The sequence below is a fragment of the Oncorhynchus clarkii genome, unplaced genomic scaffold (genome assembly GCF_045791955.1).
Source record: "Oncorhynchus clarkii lewisi isolate Uvic-CL-2024 unplaced genomic scaffold, UVic_Ocla_1.0 unplaced_contig_10677_pilon_pilon, whole genome shotgun sequence".
NCBI classification, from domain to species: domain Eukaryota; kingdom Metazoa; phylum Chordata; class Actinopteri; order Salmoniformes; family Salmonidae; genus Oncorhynchus; species Oncorhynchus clarkii.
The window spans coordinates 1-21,069 of NW_027258427.1; the positions used below are offsets into that span (position 1 = coordinate 1).

Here is a 21,069-nt window from a genome sequence, read left to right on the forward strand (position 1 = left end):
ACTAAAACTATCCCCTCCCCTTATTTCTCCTCTTTCTCTCTCCCACCTCCCTGTTGTGTGTATCAGTTGGCAGGTGTGGCCATCCTGGCAGTGGGGGTGTGGGTGAAGGTGGACAGTGGCTCTCTACTGGGAGTACTAGACAACATTAAGGATGCCCCAGCAGAACTGGGCCAGCTGGCTAACGTGGCCTACCTGCTCATGGGGGTCGGAGGGGTCCTGCTGATCATGGGCTTCCTAGGAAGGAGTCCAGGTGTATGCTGATGCTGGTGTGTCATCTTTGACCATTGAACATAAATATTCAGAAATCGATTTAATACAAATACCAACTTGACTTTTACTCTGTTTATTTTTGAATATTCGTACTGGTATGGAAAGATTAATTCATTATTTGTTACTTAAAAAAAAAATGTTTTGTGCAAAATTACTTTCTTTGTTGATATACACAATTATATATTTATAGAATTTTGACCTTTGATCTAATGTGATAGTTTTGACCCTTTGTTTTTTTCCCATCAAACCCTTAACCCCTGTATGCTTGTCTGTTCCTTTCCAGTTCTTCATCATCATCCTGATCATATTCATTGCAGAGGTGGCTGGGTGCGTGGTGGTCCTCGTCTTCCAACCACTGGTAGGTAGTTATTAACACTGTATGGGCCCTGGTCAAAAGCAGTGCACTAATTAGTAAATAGGGGGAACGTTTGACACTTTATTTGGCTGTGCTGGTGGTGGTTTGTTCATATTGTTCATCTCAGAGACCATCTCAGAAGGTGTTATTACGTGCTCCACTAAGGCAGTTATTTATCTTATAACTTGTCCTTGTGGTAAAAATGATGTAGGTAAAACAAAGCGCGAATTAAAAGTACGTATCTCAGAGCATCGTAGCACCATTAGGTGTAAAAACTTGACTTATCCAGTTGCGGCCCACTTCTTGGAGGCAGGCCACTCGATTTCGTCTCTGCGTTATATTGGCATCGAACATGTCACCCTCCATAGGAGAGGGGGTGACCTTGATAATGTATTGCTAAAACGAGAGGCTGCCTGGATCTTTAATTTAAAGACCCTTGTGCCCTTCGGTCTCAACGTAGACTTTGATCTGAAGCCATTCTTGTGATTATTGTGACTTTGCCATTGTAATTGTTTGTAAGCTTGTGTAGTCAAATGAATCTATGATCGTATGCTATCCATTTGTTGTTTGTATGCTGTTCTTTGTATGACATTTTAATATTTGATTATTAACCAATGATATTAGGCCACTCTTAGCCATGATTACAGACACCTGTGTCTTTTGATACAATATAAACGAGTCATCCCGCAGTGTTTGTGATTATAACCTGATGAAGACAGCTTGGCTGTCGAAACGTTGGTAATTCAATTTTTGCATCTGAGCTCCTAGAGTGTGCGGCTCTCTTTTATTTTCAAGTTTTCTACTCCGCTAGCCAGCACCTCATCTTAATAGGTGTGCGTTTCTTTTTCTTCTAGATGGTTTTGTTCATATTGGCAGATGAAAACATTTATACAGTAGTAAATCAAATAGCCTAATGTTGGGACAATAAAGATTTTCTGAATTTGTGGAAATGGGTTTGTGTTCTGTTTTGTATGTTTTAGGCTAAGGAAGTTCTTGAGGACCTTAGTGAGAAGGTTGTTGACAGCATTCAAAAAGACTATGGGAAGGATGAGAGCCTGACTTCACTATGGAATGGTACCATGGAACAGGTATACTTCATTCATTCACACTACTATATTAAGTAGTGCATTTACTGCCACTCTGCCAGTGGATGTTATTAGCGCCCTTCGGTGTACTCAATAAATGCATATGTTCTTATGCAGATTATTTACAGGTTTCAGAGAAGGCAGTGGTGCTTGGCTTACTGTGTTCTGTAGATGCTACCATGTCATAATGATTTGTGTCTCTGTGCTTCCCTCTTAGTTCAAGTGCTGTGGATACCGCAATTACACAGACTTCGATGGATCCCCTTTCCAAGAGAACCCAACTAACCCTACGTACCCACCAACATGTTGCAGTAAAACTGAAACCTGTGCAGCTGCTGCTGCTGAACGCTCGGTACAGATATCTAACAGTACAATAAAGGGTCTTCCGATGTGCTGTGTTTAGACCAGGAGGGTTTCCTTACACTTTGGTTGGGTCACATAGTCATGAAATACTCCTGCCCCTGGCTAGGTTTTACATTTAATAGCCTGTGTTTGTGTGTTTATAATCATTGAATCCCCATACAGCTATCTAATTCTAATACTGGAGTGCTGTTTCCTCCCCAGAATGTCATTGGCTGCTTTACCATGTTGCTGAACCTGATAGAGGACAACGCTGTCATCATTGGAGCTGTTGGACTGGGCATCGCTGCGCTTGAGGTACAGTACACCTGTTACAATACTATCAGCATCCCAAATAGCATCCTATTCCCTACATTGTGCACAACGTTTGACCAGAGCCCTATGGGCCCTCTTCAGGAGTAGTGCATTATAAAGGTATTAGGGTGCAATTTGGGCCCTAGTCAAAAGTAATGCACTATAAAGGGATTAGGATGCCATTTGGAACGTAACCATTATATTCCGTTAACACTTGTGACGTGTCATCGTTTCAGATTGCTGCCATGGTGGTGTCAATGGTTCTCTACCAACAGATTGGTAACAAGTAGCACTGAGGACCCCAACATCCAGGACCACGCCTGTTTAACCATCATCATTGCCTCACCTTGACACCTTCAGTCGACATGTTTAATTTCAAACACCAAAGATTATTCAAATATTTCAATTATAAAAGAAAAACAAGAGAGGAAGGAGCATTGTTCAAAACCCTGTTGTGACTCGATCACCTCCATGGTATATCAACAATATCTGGGCACATATACTGTATAGGGCCTACTGTATACATTCAGTACTTATTTATGTGTAAATTAGATTCATTTATCTCTATCCTTATTTGTTTATTGCTGAAGCTGAAGACTTTGCATGAAGGTATCATGTTTTGAGAAGGTAATTGCTTTACACTTGCTCTAACTGGCAAGACTTTTTATTTTATTTTTTATTCAACAGTCTTGAATGGATATACAGTGTCTCATTTTGTACATATAAATATTGAAGTTTAGAAATTACCACATTCAATCTGACTTGTTTATTTATTGTTCTATTCTTTACGAGGAAATTAAACGTGTTCTTATTTGCAATAGTTTCTCAATCATATTCACCTAAAGTTGGCATCTACTAGGCTACTTTTTAGATCAGACTTGCAGATTCGGTGCCTCTTTTTAAATCCCTGCTGAAGACAAGACTTTTATGAAGATGCTTTTAATGTATGATTTTAATTAGCTATTTTTTTTATTCTCCTTCCTCCTGTCTTTGTTAGTATTTATATTTTATGATATGAAGCACTTTTACTTGTATTGACAGCCTGGTCTCAGACTAGATGTAACATAGTAAATGTAAATCTGTGAAATGCAAATTAGTATGATATGTTACTTTTGGTATGGTTACATAACAGATGGTTAATTAAATGAAAGCAGGGTGGTTGACTGGGTGGGCGTATAAGGTGAACTTCTAGCAACCCAAAGGTTGAGAGTTTGAACCTCATCACGGACAACTTTAGAAACTACTTACTACTTTTTTGCTACTTTGCAACTACTTAACATGCTAGCTAACCCTTTTAGCTAACCATAACCATTCTAGCTAACCATTTCCCTGACCTTAACCCTAACCCCTAGCCTAGCTAACATTAGCCAGCTAGCTAACGTTAGCCACCTAGCTATATTTTGTAACATTGTATGTTTAATGTAATTTGTAACATATCATACGAAATGGGTGGTGAACATCCTTAAATTAATACATACCCTACAAAACATAACATATCATACTATATACAGTGCCTTTCGGAAGTATTCAGACCCCTTGACTTTTTCCACATTTTGTTACGTTACTGGCTTATTCTAAAATGTATTAAATTTAGATCTACACACATAATGACAAAGCAAAAATATTTATAAAAACTGATATATCATTTACATAAGTATTCAGACCCTTTACTCAGTACTTTGTTGAAGCACCTTTGGCAGCAATTACAGCATCAAGTTTTCTTGGGTATGACGCTACAAGCTTGGCACGCCGGTATTTGGGGAGTTTCTCCCATTCTTCTCTGCAGATCCTCTCAAGCTCTGTCAAGTTATACAGCTATTTTCAGGTCTCTCCAGAGACTTTCGATCGGGTTCAAGTCCGGGCTCTGGCTGGGCCACTCTAGGACATTCAGGGACTTGTCCCGAAGCCACTCCTATGTTGTCTTGGTTGTGTGTTTAGGGTCGTTGTCCTGTTGGAAGGTGAACCATTGCCCCAGTCTGAGGTCCCAAGCGCTCTGGAGCAGGTTTTCATCAAGGATCTCTCTGTACTTTGCGCCGTTCATCTTTCCCTCATTCCTGACTAGTCTCCCAGTACCAGCCACTGAAAAAGATCCCCACAGCATGATGCTGTCACCACCATGCTTCACTGTTGGGATGGTGCCAGGTTTCCTCCAGACGTGAACCTTGGCATTAAGGCCAAAGAGTTCAATCTTGGCTTCATCAGAACAGAGAATCTTGTTTCTCATGGTCTGAGAGTCCTTTAGGTGCCTTTGGGCAAACTCCAAGTGGGCTGTCATGTGCCTTTTCATGAGGAGTGGCTTCCGTCTGGCCACTCTGCCATAAAGGCCTGATTGGTGGAGTGCTGCAGAGATGGTTGTCCTTCTGGAAGGTTCTCCCATTTCCACATAGGAACTTTGGAGCTCTGACAGAGTGACCATCAGGTTCTTGGTCACCTCCCTGACCAAGGCCCTTCTTCCTCGATTGCTCAGTTTGGCCAGGTGGCCAACTCTAGGAAGAGTCTCTGTGGTTCCAAACTTCTTCCATTTAAGAATGATGGAGGCCACTGTGTTCTTGTGGACCTTCAAGGCTGCATATATTTTTTGATATCCTTCCCCAGATCTGTGCCTTGGCACAACCCTGTCTCTGAGCTCTACGGACAGTTCCTTCGACATGCACTGTCAACTGTGGGACCTTATATACATACACAGGTGTGTGCCTTTCCAAATCACGTACAATCAATTGAATTTACCACAGGTGGATTCCAATCAAATTGTAGAAGCATCTCAAGGATGATCAATGGAAACAGGATCAATTTCGAGTCTCATATAAAAGATGCTGAATACTTAAGTAAATAAGGTATTTGTTTTTTATTTTAAATACACTTGCTAACATTTCTAAAAACCTGTTTTCGCTTTGTCATTATTGGATATTGTGTGTAGATTGCTGAGGGGATAAAAAATATATATTTTAGAATAAGGTAACAAAATGTGGAAAAAGTCAAGGGGTCTGAATACTTTCCGATGGGCTGTAGCGTGTCATAGATTTACATACAGAATAATATGAAATGCTCTGAGACCAGGTTGCAATTGAAAAGCACAATAGAAATAAAGTTAACATTGTATCCTCGAGCAACATCTATTGTTACAAAATGTTAATTGTGACACCTCTGATTATGACCTTATGACCCAGAACTGCGTTGCCCTGGGAAACGGGTGCGCATTGCCATGAAGGTTCGTGCTCGTGCCCCTGTCAAAAGAAGATACCAATAGCAAGTTAGCTTTGTCAGCTGGGCTAGCTAAATACAACTTGTAGCCTACAAAAAGGTCATTAAGAATGCAGGCGCAACTCATTAATTTGCCAATTATTGAACAGCTAATAAGGAATTTCATAACTTTTAGCTTTTGCCTTGGCCAATTATATACACAGTAGCTAGCTAGCTAACGTTATTTAACTAGCTAAAAATGCAAATTTTTCAAAAGGAATATGAAATATCCAAGCCTATAGTAGCTAGTTAACTTCTAGATAACTTTGGATAACATTACTTTTGCATGTAATGAGTGTTTGTCATGTCAATGATGGATAACAATTCAACAACAACGTTGAGTATTGAACATTTCCAGATTATTGGTCTATGTGAAAAATGTTAACCTGTATGTATGGTTTCCGTAGATTGAACCAACCGGTTCATGACATTACAGCGCTGTCAGCCATGTCCAGACTACATCACCTGTATGGCCTGTTGAGGTACCTGATGATGTTACTCAGTGGCATCATATTTGTAAGTGCATCGTTTTTTTGTGTGCTTTTTGGGGGGGTTATCTGTAGATTATACCAAAAGAGGCTATTAGGCTGGACCTCAATCAAACCCACACTGCAGAACGATTACATTCACTACAACATGTAGGTTGGAGTGAAAGTTCGATAGAATTATCAGACCACAGGGAATCAGAGAATCTCCTTTGAATCTCCATGGTGCTGCTTTTTAGGATGTCAATATAAATGAATGTATTTATGGTTGTTTGTAATTTGAACTTGCATTTTAATCATTATGTGTTATTGTTTTTACCATTGGGTACCACTTTGTAAATAAGCGTTTTAATTAACACTTTCAAGTGATATCCTCTGGGTCCATATTGTACATTTTGTTGTATATGTCTGTTACCCAAAATAAATTCAATTCAAATAGCTTTTTAGTCCAAGACTATGCTTAATCGGTTGTAGGAAACTGGCCCTATGTGTTACAGATGGTATGCTCAGGATAGTCCAACGTTTTAAATTCAATATAGTTTAGTTGAGGCCCTGCATTCATGTCAGAATCTAGTTTGATCAACTCTTAGCCTGCGTCTACAGTAATTGTTGGGGAAAACACGATAATGATGCATCAATATGATCAATCTCATGTTCATTCACCCAATCAGTATGTCCAATGTCAATACACTCTATCAATACCCTTTACATTTTTTTTATTTTTACCTTTGTTAAGAACAAATTATTATTTTCAATGACAACCCACTGTTCCTAGGCTAACTGCCTGTTCAGGGGCAGAACGGCAGATTTGTACCTTATCAGCTCAGGGATTTGAACTTGCAACCTTTCGGTTACTAGTCCAACGCTCTAACAACCAGGCTACCCTCAATCTCATGGATGCGCATCTCATTCTCTACACCAATATGGTCGCCTGACCAGTTCCCCCACGGGACACTGTCTTAAATCAGAAGGTTCTACAATCTAGTCATTCTAACTCTATGGTCCATCTCTTCCCCCATCCAGGTGAGTGGCCTTGTGCTGTTTGGCCTAGGCGTGTGGATTAGGTACGGGGCGGCCACCTTTGTCCAGGTGATGGGCTCTTTCTCGGCACAGCTGGTGACCATCAGCTATGTGTGTATGTGCCTGGGGGCCATCCTGTCTCTGCTGGGGTTCATTGGCTGCTATGGGGCCTGGAGCGAGAACCGCTGCCTCATCTTGCTGGTAAGAGACCGTGAATCCCAAACCACCCCCTCGCCCCTACCAATTCGCTCTGAGGGCCCTCTGTTGACGCGTGTTGTTGTCAAAACTCCGAGGGTGACTTCCAGAGGGTGACAAGGGGGTCAATAAACTCTAACTTCTGGACAAACTCGTGACTTGAAGGAGGCAATTCATGTTTCACTTTTAAATAATAAAACAAACATGAAATTCAAATGAGCAAATTCCCCCTGTCGTTTTACAAGATATAAACCTCATCGACAGTATAACATGGGGGGGACTACCATTTGGGGCTCAGTCTAGAAGAAAGGTGGGTCACTTTTGTGGAGTGTAGTCTTCATAAAGTCTTGGTAATGGTTGAGAGTCTGTTAGAAGGAGCCATTTTGGCCTACTTATTTGGTTGTTGTGTTGTGTAGTCTATACCCTTGTTTCTCAAACCTCTCCTCGGGGACCCCCAGATGTTTCACAATTTTGTTGTAGCCCTGAACTAGCACACCTGGGCCACGTTCAGTTGCCAAATGTTGTCGAACATTGCAGATAGTGAAGCCATGAGTATAGCCGACATGATTCCTTTTTCCACATGTTGGAGAGGCATGTTTGTTCTACATAACATATTTCTATCTGAACGTTCCAAGATGTTGTGTCCTTCTGAACGGATTTAAGTAGTCAATCAAGGGCTTGATTATTAGTTGAATCAGATGTGCTAGGCAAGTTCCACAGAGAAATTTGATGGTTGCTCTATAGTCTTTGTGTATTCCACTTAAAGAGATTGAACGGGATCTTAAGCATTTACAAATTCGTAACATATCGTACGAATTGGAAATGCTAACATAGCATAAGAATTGCATGATTTTTTAAAAATATTTTTTTTTTCAGGACGTAGCATATCATTCGAAATGGATGACGTTGTACAAAATTGTGCACACTTTTCAGGCGCCTGTTTTGGCTCGTGAGCGCTACTTTCAAAACTACTGGGTGAAATTATACAAAACATCTGTAGCGTCACTTTAATTTGTACACTAGATGGAACTATATGTTGGGTCACAGGAGACCAGGACGTGGGAATGCACAGGTATAGAGAGTGTACAGTTCTTACCCTGCTCACCTTTGGAACTATGTTGTGGTTGATTCTAACCCTCTCCTTGATCTGACAGTATTTCTTCATCGTGTCCATGATGTTTACAGCTGAGGTTACTGGGGTTATTTTCATCTTGGTGTACAAAGATCTGGTAAGCACAGACGATCCACTCTCACGCCCTCACTGGCTCAACTGTAACTATAATAATGTGCAAAACCCAGATTATCCACTCACCCTCACTGTTTAAACTGTAAAGAAGATGCCATACAAAGCACATACGATCCACTCACACCCTCACTGTCTAAACTGCAAAATAAAAACTGTACGAAGCACAGACAATCCACATTGACCCTATCCTCACTGTCTAAACTGCAACAAAGATACTGTACAATGCACAGATTATCTATTCACTTTCACTATCTAAACTGCAACAAAGAAACTGTACAAAGCACAGATGATTCACACACAGCCTTACTGTCTGAACTGCTACAAAAATGCTGTAAAGTTTTCTTGGTGGGATTAACAGTCAAGCACTGGGGTAAATGATTGGGCGACTTCCTGTGTTTCAGGTGGAGGTTATGATTCGTGGAGCCAGTAAGGACTCTTTACGGATGTCCTATATGGGACCAACGGCTTCAGACCCCATATCAACAGCCTGGAACACCATCATGGTCCATGTGAGTGGGCTATGTGAACTCTGACTTTAAAGGGGCAACCAGCAGTTGCTACATTCATTTTTTGGACTTATAAATTATTTATATATAACCATTGATTCTTGAAGTTTATAACTTATAAATGCCTCATGAGCTTAGTTCAGGACCCAAAATATACTGTAAGCTTGTTTTACTCCAATGTTTGTGAACAAAGTAAATGTAAACAAACACTATATAGCCTAAAAACATTGTTACAACTATGATGTTGATATCATGGATGATCAGTCCTTGAATCCATATCTCTGTTTATGAATTTGAGAGTGGTTATATTTCTCCAGCCTCATCCCTCAGCTTTTTACCAAAACGGGTGGGGGGGGACGCTTTGTCATCATTGTTTTTACTGCTGATTGCTGCTTAATACCAGTAGGATCTACCATACCCTGGGTACCAGTCTATCATTCCACTCCTTGCCTCTCCTTGTCATGCCAAACTTTGGCATATGACACGAACTACAAGGAGTGCAATGAAAACAGGTCTGGTTTTCAGACTAGAGCTACCGTTCTTCACTGTATATGTGCAAAAGCTCCGGAAGAAACATGTAAGCCCATCAATTGTCAATGGGAACCAATAGAAGCCCACCTGTTTCACTGTCTCAACGCTCTGCCTTTCTCTACTGTGTGCAGTACAAGTGCTGTGGCTTTGACAACTCCACGGAAGACTTCAAGAACTCTGTGTTCAGTGCTAACACTGGCCTGTTGTACCCCAAGACGTGCTGTGTTGACCTGACGAGCACCGCCTGCGACGGCCTCGACACCACCCAGGGCCTGATACACCCAAAGGTAGGGTAGACTTTTCCACATGAATAAGCCGAGCCAAACCAAGCTGTACCGAGCTGGCCTGGTTACACATCCACCATAGCTGGAACGACTTTGACCCCTTTCACTCTATCGTGTTGACCCACAGCAAACTGTTCTGTTTTGGATATTTTCTTACATTTGTCTTTTTCAGCATGGTTCCAGAAACTATGGTGGATGTAGCAGTGTCAAAAGTCATTACTCCGTTGCCTATTTCTAAGGGCCAAATCCTAACTTGGGTAGTGGCCATGTCTTGTGAAGGAACAGATGGTGACGTCCTCTTTATCTATCTGTCGGTCACCAGAGCTGCATTACCAAACTGATTAATGTGATCCGGGACCAGAGTGTCATCTTTGGCTCCACTGCTTCTGGGATCTGTGTCATGGAGGTAAGGGTCCTTTCAGATTAGCCCAAATGTATATGGTGAGATTTGCCCAAATTTACACTACCGTTCAAAAGTTTGGGGTCACTTAGAAATGACTTTGTTTTTGTCCATTAAAATAACATAAAATTGATCAGAAATACAGTGTAGACATTGTTAATTTGTAAATGACTATTGTAGCTGGAAACAACAGATTTTAATGGAATATCTCCATAGGCGTACAGAGGCCCATTATCAGCAACCATCACTCTTGTGTTCCAATGGCACGTTGTGTTAGCTAATCTAAGTTTATAATTTTAAAAGGCTAATTGATCATTAGAAAACCCTTTTGGCAATTATGTTTTGCACAGCTGAAAATTGTTGTTCTGATTAAAGAAGCAATAAAACTGGCCTTCTTTAGACTAGTTGAGTATCTGGAGCATCAGCATTTGGGGGTTCGATTACAGGCTCAAAATGGCCAGAAACAAAGAACTTTCTTCTGAAACTCGTCAGTGTATTCTTGCTCTGAGAAATGAAGGCTATTCCATGCAAGAAATTGCCAAGAAACTGAAGATCTCGTACAACACTGTGTACTACTCCCTTCACAGAACAGCGCAAACTGGCTCTAACCAGAATAGAAAGAGGAGTGGGAGGCCCCGGTGCACAACTGAGCAAGAGGTACAAGTGCATTAGAGTGTCTAGTTTGAGAAACAGACACCTCACAAGTCCTCAACTGGCAGCTTCATTAAATAGTACCTGCAAAACACCCGTCTCAACGTCAACAGGGAAGAGGCGACTCCGGGATGCTGGCCTTCTAGGCAGAGTTCCTCTGTCCAGTGTCTGTGTTCTTTTGACCATCTTTTATTTGTATTGGCCAGTCTGAGATATGGCTTTTTCTTTGCAATTCTGCCTAGAAGGCCAGCAGCCTTCATTTCTCAGAACAAGAATAGACTGATGAGTTTCAGAAGAAAGTTATTTGTTTCTGGCCATTTTGAGCCTGTAATCTCACCCACAAATGCTGATGCTCCAGATACTCAACTAGTCTAAAGAAGATCAGTTTTATTACTTCTTTAATCAGAACAACAGTTTTCAGCTGTGCTAACATAATTGCAAAAGGGTTTTCTAATTATCAATTAGCCTTTTAAAATTATAAACTTGGATTAGCTAACACAATGTGACATTGGAACACAGGAGTGATGGTTGCTGATAATGGGCCTCTGTACGACTATGTAGATATTCCATTAAAAATCAGACGTTTCCAGCTACAATAGTCATTTACAACATTAACATTGTCTACACTGTATTTCTGATCAATTTTATGTTATTTTAATAGACAAAAAATTTGCTTTTCTTTCAAAAACAAGGACATTTCTAAGTGACCCCAAACTTTTGAATGGTAGCGTATATGGTGAGAGTTACCCAAATGTATATGGGGAGAGTTACCCAAATGTATATGGGGAGAGTTACCCAAATGTATATGGGGAGAGTTACCCAAATGTATATGGGGAGAGTTACCCAAATGTATATGGGGACAAAATGACTAGAGGGTAGAGACATTGGCCACAAACAGCCACAGGTGGTTTCCATTGTGATCACCATTGTGTAAATGAAAGTCTTAAACAGTAAATTGGCCTTGTGAATCAACATGGATCAGACAAAATAACACAATCACTGCTAGCTGTTATTGAGTCTCTCACTGAGGAAGACAGTGTCATGAATGGAGTCATTTCAATAGTGGATGCCAAGGCAGATAAGACTAAGTGTGCATACCAAATGGAACCCTATTCCCTATATGGTGCACTATTTTTGCCCAGGGCCCATAGGGCTCTGATCAAAAGTAGTGCACCATGTACAGTAGGGAATAGCGTGCTATTTGGGATGCAGTCTTATGCTATTTGGGATGCAGATCTGCCTTTGCATCCACTATTGAAATTACTCCATTCATGACACTGTTCTCCTGAGAGACTCCAGAACCACTAACACCACCCCAACACAAATGAACTGAAACATTAACTTAGCCTCAAAGTTAGACTTTTGTGTTAAAACATAGTTTCTACATGAAGTGTGTGTGTGTGCGTGTGCGCGTGCTCGATGTGAACAACCCCATTACCACATGAGTGAACTCAGCAAAGCCAGCTAAACCTATTTCAGAAGAGTCAAAGTTAGACAGAGCTATAGCTCCCTTCCGTGGCCTGTGGTGTGTGTTAATGACGCTTCAATGTGTTTCCCGTGGCCAAATACGTGTGTGTGGTTTTTGTTGTGTGTGTCTGTTTCAGTTGGCGTCCATGATGGTGTCAGTAGTGTTGTTCGTCAGACTAGGCAACACCTATTATTAGACCAGCAGCAACACAGAGAACAGAGCCTGACCCAGGCATGGTAGGTCAACCAGACCAGAGACAACACCATAATAAATGAGACTTGCAGATATAGCCTCCTTGTCAGTAGACTGTGGTTATTGTGGTGCTTAGGGACTGCTTAGGGTTTATGGTGGATGTGGGAGGGTGGGTGTGTCTCTCTGTATGTGAATGTGTGATGATTAGCAGGCTAGTGAACAGGAAAACTCTTTGACAACTACTCCCTCTTGTGGAATATATCTGAAGTGTCAGAATCACAGTATCATGGTCAGTCACGTGTCTGGGATCATTAAGTAACATTGAGTTATATTATAATAATATATGCCATTTAGTAGACACTTTAATCCAAAGGGGTTTACGGTAGTGTGTGCATACATTTTTGTTCTCCTTAACAGTTACTTCACTCAGTAACAGTTATTCTGAACTTCACTTGGTCAGGTGTCTAACAGATAGAAGCTGCCTATGGGAAAGTGGTCGAGGGGGGGTGGGGATGGGAATGTGGTCGAGGGGGTGTGGGGATGGGAAAGTTCATGTGTCAATTAACACAGAGCCCATGGGAACTCCTAGCAGGGTTCTAGAACTCCAGACAGCCAGTGACTGATCAGGTCATGGGTGAGAGAACACAGGACTCTAATGGCATTATGATGGGCCATAACAAGGGAGCTGGGCTTTATACCCACGGAACATAAACCCATTATGACTTTACCACCACATGTAGTGAAAGCCCCTTGTTTGGCTAGGTATTATTCTGTTGATACAGGGTACCTCTCAAACTCACATCCTCAGAGCTTAGCAAAACTCTATAGGACTACTTCAAATGTCTTCACCACCTTTCAAACACTCACCTGTAATAAACGTAAACCCTTTGAAGTTGTAAATGTCAATGGATCTTATGACCCAGCAGGTGTAGTTCAGTCTGGGCGGTTCTTGATGTTTAAAGAAAGATGTTTTTATGGTATTATGTCATGTTTTGTGTTGATCCCAGGAAGAGTAGCTGCTGCTTCAGCAACTGCTAATGGGGATCCTAATAAAATCCTAAATGCTAGGTGTGATATACTGACCATTATCATGGGAATTATGACACCTTCCAAGAGGTGAAGGCTGGGTTGGTTATTTCTTATAAAAGGCTGCCACCAACTCCAGTGTCTCGTAGCCAGACTGACAGCAAGGTTTCCATTTGGAACCTTGAACCACTAAAATATAGACAACCAATTGAGTATTGATTTATTTGCTGCGGAATAATTAGTGTTTTCTGAATCTGGAACAAAATATCAAAGATTTTCTCTTTTTGTTGGGGAAAAATGACTTTCTTCATCAACTTTGTGTTTTTGTCCACATTTTCTGCCGTGGCTTTGTCTCTTCCATTCCCTCACAACTCCATCAAGAGCGTTCCTAAGAATGGCGCGAGCCGGGACTTTGAATCATCCGGTAACGGTCCAGTCGACGAACAGGAGCCTATTCGGGGTACGGTCAAAGTAGTCAAACTCAACCCCAATAACCTGGGTCTGTCGGGTCTTTTTAGACGAGGCGGGATTTTCCCCCGAGGTGCGCCCGGTCCGAGGATGCCTTTCCCAGCCTTCTTGTCCACGGGTCGCCCTGGCCCTCTTGCGCTCCCTGACAAAGCAGCTGCGGTGCCTCTGCATCCACTGTCACATCTGCACCACGACAGTCAGGGCAATGGCGGGGTGGGTATGAAGAAGAGGCAAGGATTTGAGATGTGGCAGAGGGCCATGGATAAGAGCGACCACAGTAAGACCATGTCGCTGCCCCTCAGTCTCAAAGACTCTGCCAACAGACAGAGCTGCGCCGCGGTGCCTTTTACTCAGGTGAGGCAGACCTTTCAATTTTGGTTAACAATGACAAAGATGGTGTAGGACAATAGACAATAGGACAGTAGGCCTAATGTTTAATCAAATTATTATACTCAATTAGAAAGTTAAAAGGGATATTTTTTAATAAGTAGGGCCTAATGCTTGAAACATCAAAATACGAAATGTTTATGCGAGTCTAATTTTTAAAAATCGATCTTCCATGTACAGCGGATAACGTCCGACGGCTGCGACGCGGTAACAGTCCACAACAAACTGTGCTTCGGTCAATGCAGTTCGCTGTTCATTCCCTCTGGTTGGGAGTCTGCCAGGCTGACGGGTGCAGGGGGACACCGCCGTGCGCCCTGTTCCCGCTGCGCTCCATCCAAGGCTCACACGGTGACGGTGCCTCTGCGCTGTGGGATGGAGGTGCGGGAGAAGCGCGTGATGGTGGTGGAAGAATGCAAATGTGAGACTGGTCGTGAGGAGGGGAATATCGAGGCTGTGGCCTCCATGCACTTGTAACTGAAGATACTGTAGTTTAAGGGCGACATTTTCCAGGTGCAAAAGCTCTGTGCGAATTAGAAAACGCACACTGCGAAATTATAATGAAGTTTATAGTATTTTTTGCACATTGCAACGCAACATTCTTGCACTACGAAAATATCGCCCTAAATACTTGTTTCTCCCCTCACAGCACCTGCTCTAGCCTATTTTGATGACTCTATTCATCATTTTTGGACAGAAAATATTTATATTGTGATGTCAGATGTGGACATTGATTATGTGTATTGTATGTGTGAGTCTGAATTTCTAATTCAGAGAAAAACGATTTGGAGGCAAGTGCCACCAATGACTGTTGACAAGTGACTAACATTTTTAGTCATGAACATTTCTGTTCAACCCTGTGGCAGAATGAGTCATCCACTCCACAGTGTAATCATGTTGAATAACTTGTTTAGTTTCATCTGAACTGAACTGCATTTTGTTTTTGTGAAATAAAAATGTCAATCTATTTTTGGCTTGTTACTTGGTTTTACCCTTGATGTGCTTTGATTCATGCAAGAGAATATACACAGAAAACATGTAGTATTCCAAGAGAATCTACATAGAAAACATGTAGTATTCCAAGAGAATCTACATAGAAAACATGTAGTATTCCAAGAGAATATACATAGAAAACATGTAGTATTCCAAGAGAATCTACATAGAAAACATGTAGTATTCCAAGAGAATCTACATAGAAAACATGTAGTATTCCAAGAGAATCTACATAGAAAACATGTAGTATTCCAAGAGAATCTACATAGAAAACATGTAGTATTCCAAGAGAATCTACATAGAAAACATGTAGTATTCCAAGAGAATCTACATAGAAAACATTTAGTATTCCAGGAGAATCTACATAGAAAACATGTAGTATTCCAAGAGAATCTACATAGAAAACATGTAGTATTCCAAGAGAATATACATAGAAAACATGTAGTATTCCAAGAGAATCTACATAGAAAACATGTAGTATTCCAAGAGAATCTACATAGAAAACATGTAGTATTCCAACATAATATACATAGAAAACATGTAGTATTCCAAGAGAATCTACATAGAAAACATGTAGTATTATCTACATAGAAAACATTTAGTATTCCAGGAGAATCTACATAGAAAACATGTAGTATTAGAAAACATAGAAAACATTTAGTATTCCAGGAGAATATACATAGAAAACATTTAGTATTCCAAGCACTAAAGTATTCCAGTAGTATCAGCCTCCATGTTTTATTAAAATGTTTTAGTGCAGTTTCACCACACTCCAGTTACATCTGAAAGCAGTGAATTGCCCAAATGGCACCCTATTTCTTATTTAGTGCACTATAGTCAGACGTAGTGCACTCTATAGGGGATAGGGTGCCATTTGGGATGAAGAGCTGGTGTGTACACAAGCATTGAACATGGGCACTTTAGAGGAGCAAACAGAGGGAATTGTTTCAGCATGAGACACTGCATTATGTATCAGGCATCTTGTCTCCCCTGGCTCTTTCACTGTGGTGGGAATTCTTCTTGACATCCTTAAAGCCACAATCTGGAGTTTGTTTATCAGCAAAACGGTGGCCCCGCCACACTACTTGGTTTGGTATAAAACTGAGGGATAATGTAACCACTCAAAAATTAAAATCTGTTGTACCAATGATTCTTTAAGGTTATACTGAGCTTATGAGGCATTTATATGTTCCATTCCTCAACAATCAATGGGTATATAATTAGTTGAAATTACTATTGAACAGTGTCCCAGATCTCAGACTGTAGCTTTTAAACCTGCAGATGCACTTGAATGTTTTCAGTTAGGGGGCCTAAAACAAGTATTATTCATTTATTTCCTGGAACCTGGACCTTTGTGCGTGAGTGCATGTGTGTGCTTGTGTGTGTGTGTGTGTGTGTGTGTGTGTGTCTGGTAAAATGAACTCATCCCACACATCCATACATCCCCAGTGGAATATAAAGGAGGCTCTTCTTTACATTGTCTAGCCTGGCCTTGGCATGCTGTCAATAACACCGCTTACTTACTTACTCACAGCAATTTGCATTCAGTGTTTTATAAAGCTATGGGGGATGCTTGCATTGATTGAGGCCCATGGATTTAGGCCTACATTTGCATTTGCAAAGGGTTGACGGCTATATTTCCACAAAAGAGTTTGACGAGAATAATATTTGCTCTGGACTTAACATATAGAATAAAATAAGGGGGTCTGGTTAGTAAGGAGGGGAAGGTCTGGGCTGGTGTTATTTCTCATCTCCGTTGAGTGGGGAGGTTACGAGGGTAAACTAACACATCCAATCAGAGTTGCCTCAGCTCTGAGGCCTACATCTCCATCATCCATCTGACGTGCTAATGATCAAGATATTTAATCAACAGACTGACTGGATATTCCAAGACTGAATGTTGCATGTTTGCATGCTTAATTTACATAATGTTGAAAGGGAAGTAATCTCGGCATATAGTGGGGGGGGGGGGGGGGGGGGGTTGGGGTCGTGCAGTATATGCTGGGAAGTAGTGAGTGATCTTGAGATTGTGATCTCATGAGCAAAAAGCTTCATATCTCTTCACCCTATATCTTCCCCTTCTCCTCCTCACATTCCATGTGACTCATCTTCCTGCCTCTCTTCTCTGGAGAGAGGGAGGAGATAGAAGAGAGGTAAGGGGGAGGGTGATGGGAACACAGGAGGAACACTAGAGTATAGAGGGGGAGAGAGAGAAGGGGAGAGTAAAAGAAAGAGTACAGGATGGAGGAGGGGGGTCGGGCGTGATTGGAACAAACAAGGAGCACTAGAGTGCACCCACTTAGCGAGACAGATGTCAGCCCTCTTGCATTGTGGGAGCTTCGTCGAGCACTCCTGCGTTTTTAAAGATGGCCTGGTTCCCATGGCGAGGGAGGGAGGGAATAGGGGCAGAGTGACGACGATGGGGGGGCTTATTCGTTTTTTGGTGTGGGCACAGCGACGCTGCCAAGTTCAACGCCTGGGGGATCCGATCATCGTCATGGCGGATCGCTAAGTGGCCTAGTTAACGCCAAAAGACAAACAATGAGGCTCAGAGTTTACACTTTCTTCAGGGGTCCCAGAGTTTAGTGGGAAGAATTGTAGTGAAGTGATCACATTTCAAGTGCTCCGTGCAATTAGAATAGGTTAGAATAGGTTCATTGTTCCCATTTTAGAGTCAGCGATTAGAAGCCCATTCCATTTGCATTCGTAGTCATTTATACTGAACAAAAATATAAACGCAAGATGTGTTGGTCCCATGTTTCATGAGCTGAAATTAAAAGATTGCAGACATTTTCCGTACGCACAAAAAGCTTATTTCTCAAAAATGTGATGCCCAAATTTGTTTACATCCCTACTAGTGAGCATTTCTCCTTTGCCAAGATAATCCATCCACCTGACTGGTGTGGCAAATCAAAAAGCTGATGAAACAGCATGATCATTACTCAGGTTCACCTTGTGCTGGGGACAATAAAAGACCACTCTGAAATGTGCAGTTTTGTCTTACAACACAATGCCACAGAAGTCTCAAGTTTTGAGGGAGTGTGCAGTTGGCATGCTGACTGCAGGAATGTCCACCAGAGTTGTTGCCAGAGAATTTAATGTTAATTTCTCTACCATAAGCTGCCTCCAACTTTGTTTTAGAGAATTTGGTACATCCAACCGGCCTTACAACCGCAGACCGTGTATCCACACCAGCCTAGGACGTCCAAATCCGGCTTCTTCACCTTCGTCTGATACCAGCCACCCGGCCAGCTGATGAAACTATTTCTGTCTGTAATAATGCTCTTTTGTGGGGAAAAACTCATTCTGACTGGCAGAGCCTGGCTCCCAAGTGGGTGGGCTTGGCTCCCCAGTGGGTGAGCCTATGCCCTCCCAGGTCCACCCATGGCTGCTCCCCTGCCCATTTATGTGAAATCCATAGATTAGGGCCTAATGAATTTAATTAAATTGACTGATTTCCTTATATGAACTGTAACTCAGTAAAATCATTGAAATTGTTGCATGTTGCGTTAATTATATACAGTACATTCGGAAAGTATTCAGGCCCCTTGACTTTTTCCACATTTTGTAATGTTACAGCCTTATTCTAAAAATGATTAAATATTTTTTTCCCTCATCAATTTACACACAATATTGAAATTTACACACAATACACCGCATATTGAAAAAGTAAAAACAGGTTTCTAGAAATGTTTGCAAATGTATAAATGTTTTTTAATAGAAATATCATATTTACATAAGTATTCAAACCTACTCAGCCTGATATCCCCATGTCTTTGAGCTGTGTGGTGGGTTCTGCTCCTTGAAGCACCTTTGGCATCGTTACAGCCTCTCTCTGTACTTTGTCCTTTCATCTTTCCCTTGATCCTGACTAGTCTCCCAGTCCCTGCCACTGAAAAACATCCCCACAGCATGATGCTGCCACCACTATTCTTCACCGTAGGGATGGTGCCATGTTTCCTCCAGATGTGACACTCAGCATTCAGGCCAAAAAGTTCAATCTTGTTTCATCAGACCAGAGAATCTTGTTTCTCATGGTCTGAGAGTCCTTTACGTGCCTTTGGGCAAACTCCAAGCGGCCTGTCATGTACCTTTTACTGAGGAGTGGCTTCCGTCTGACCACTCTACCATAAAGGCCTGATTGGTGGAGTGCTGCAGAGATGGTGGTCATGGAAGGTTCTCCCATCTCCACATAGGAACTCTGGTGCTCTGACAGATTCACCATCAGGTTCTTGGTCACCTCCCTGACCAAGGCCCTTCTTCCCCGATTGCTCAGTTTGGCCGGGTGGCCAGCTCTAGAATGAGCCTTGGTGGTTCCAAACTTCTTCCATTTAAGAATGATGGAGGCCACTGTGTTCTTGGGGACCTTCAATGCTGCAGACATTTTTTGGTACCCTTCCCCAGATTTGTGCCTTGACACAATCCTGTCTCGGAGCTCTACGGACAATTCCTTCGACCTCGTGGCTTGGTTTTTGCTCTGACATGCACTGTCAACTGTGGGACCTTATATAGACAGGTGTGTGCTTTTCCAAATCATGTACAATCTATTGATGGTGGACTCCAATCAAGTTGTAGAAACACCTCAAGGATGATCAATGAAAAGAGGATGCACCTGAGCTCAATTTCAAGTCTCATAGCAAAGTGTCTGAAATACTTATGTACAGTGCCTTGCGAAAGTATTCAGCCCCCTTGAACTTTGCGACCTTTTACCACATTTCAGGCTTCAAACATAAAGATATAAAACTGTATTTTTTTGTGAAGAATCAACAACAAGTGGGACACAATGATGAAGTGGAACGACATTTATTGGATATTTCAAACTTTTTTAACAAATCAAAAACTGAAAAATTGGGCGTGCAAAATTATTCAGCCCCTTTACTTTCAGTGCAGCAAACTCTCTCCAGAAGTTCAGTGAGGATCTCTGAATGATCCAATGTTGACCTAAATGACTAATGATGATAAATACAATCCACCTGTGTGTAATCAAGTCTCCGTATAAATGCACCTGCACTGTGATAGTCTCAGAGGTCCGTTAAAAGCGCAGAGAGCATCATGAAGAACAAGTAACACACCAGACAGGTCCGAGATACTGTTGTGAAGAAGTTTAAAGCCGGATTTGGATACAAAAAGATTTCCCAAGCTTTAAACATCCCAAGGAGCACTGTGCAAGCGATAATATTGAAATGGAAGGAGTATCAGACCACTGCAAATCTACCAAGACCTGGCCGTCCCTCTAAACTTTCAGCTCATACAAGGAGAAGACTGATTAGAGATGCAGCCAAGAGGCCCATGATCACTCTAGATGAACTGCAGAGATCTACAGCTCTGTCCATAGGACAACAATCAGTCGAATATTGCACAAATCTGGCCTTTATGGAAGAGTGGCAAGAAGAAAGCCATTTCTTAAAGATATCCATAAAAAGTGTCGTTTAAAGTTTGCCACAAGCCACCTGGGAGACACACCAAACATGTGGAAGAAGGTGCTCTGGTCAGATGAAACCAAAATTGAACTTTTTGGCAACAATGCAAAACATTATGTTTGGCGTGAAAGCAACACAGCTCATCACCCTGAACACACCATACCCACTGTCAAACATGGTGGTGGCAGCATCATGG

The 21,069-nt window shown here is 41.7% G+C and overlaps 2 protein-coding genes and 1 pseudogene across 2 annotated transcripts; all 3 read left to right on the forward strand.

Moving 5' to 3' along the window:
• The first annotated feature begins 66 nt into the window (after positions 1-66).
• On the forward strand, positions 67-2,877 carry LOC139396917 (tetraspanin-1-like; annotated as a pseudogene).
• A 2,887-nt stretch (positions 2,878-5,764) lies between these two features.
• Positions 5,765-12,586, forward strand: LOC139396916 (tetraspanin-16-like). Its single transcript, XM_071143845.1, has 7 exons — positions 5,765-6,120; positions 7,113-7,310; positions 8,459-8,533; positions 8,952-9,059; positions 9,719-9,874; positions 10,194-10,277; positions 12,527-12,586. The coding sequence occupies exons 1-7, from the start codon at positions 5,983-5,985 to the stop codon at positions 12,584-12,586; spliced, it is 819 nt and encodes a 272-aa protein (XP_070999946.1). The 5' UTR covers positions 5,765-5,982.
• Positions 12,587-13,905: 1,319 nt separating this feature from the next.
• Positions 13,906-15,332, forward strand: LOC139396918 (DAN domain family member 5-like). The gene is made up of 2 exons (XM_071143847.1): positions 13,906-14,430; positions 14,644-15,332. The coding sequence occupies exons 1-2, from the start codon at positions 13,906-13,908 to the stop codon at positions 14,935-14,937; spliced, it is 819 nt and encodes a 272-aa protein (XP_070999948.1). The 3' UTR covers positions 14,938-15,332.
• The last annotated feature ends 5,737 nt before the right edge of the window (positions 15,333-21,069 follow it).

Bases quoted from the DNA above. Each gene is read 5' to 3' on its own strand.
- LOC139396916 (XM_071143845.1), top strand. From the start codon at position 5,983: ATGTTAACCTGTATGTATGGTTTCCGTAGATTGAACCAACCGGTTCAT. The intron at 6,121-7,112 runs GTAAGTGCATCG...TCCCCCATCCAG, and splicing joins TACTCAGTGGCATCATATTT to GTGAGTGGCCTTGTGCTGTT. The intron at 8,534-8,951 runs GTAAGCACAGAC...CCTGTGTTTCAG, and splicing joins TCTTGGTGTACAAAGATCTG to GTGGAGGTTATGATTCGTGG.
- LOC139396918 (XM_071143847.1), top strand. From the start codon at position 13,906: ATGACTTTCTTCATCAACTTTGTGTTTTTGTCCACATTTTCTGCCGTG. The intron at 14,431-14,643 runs GTGAGGCAGACC...TTCCATGTACAG, and splicing joins CCGCGGTGCCTTTTACTCAG to CGGATAACGTCCGACGGCTG.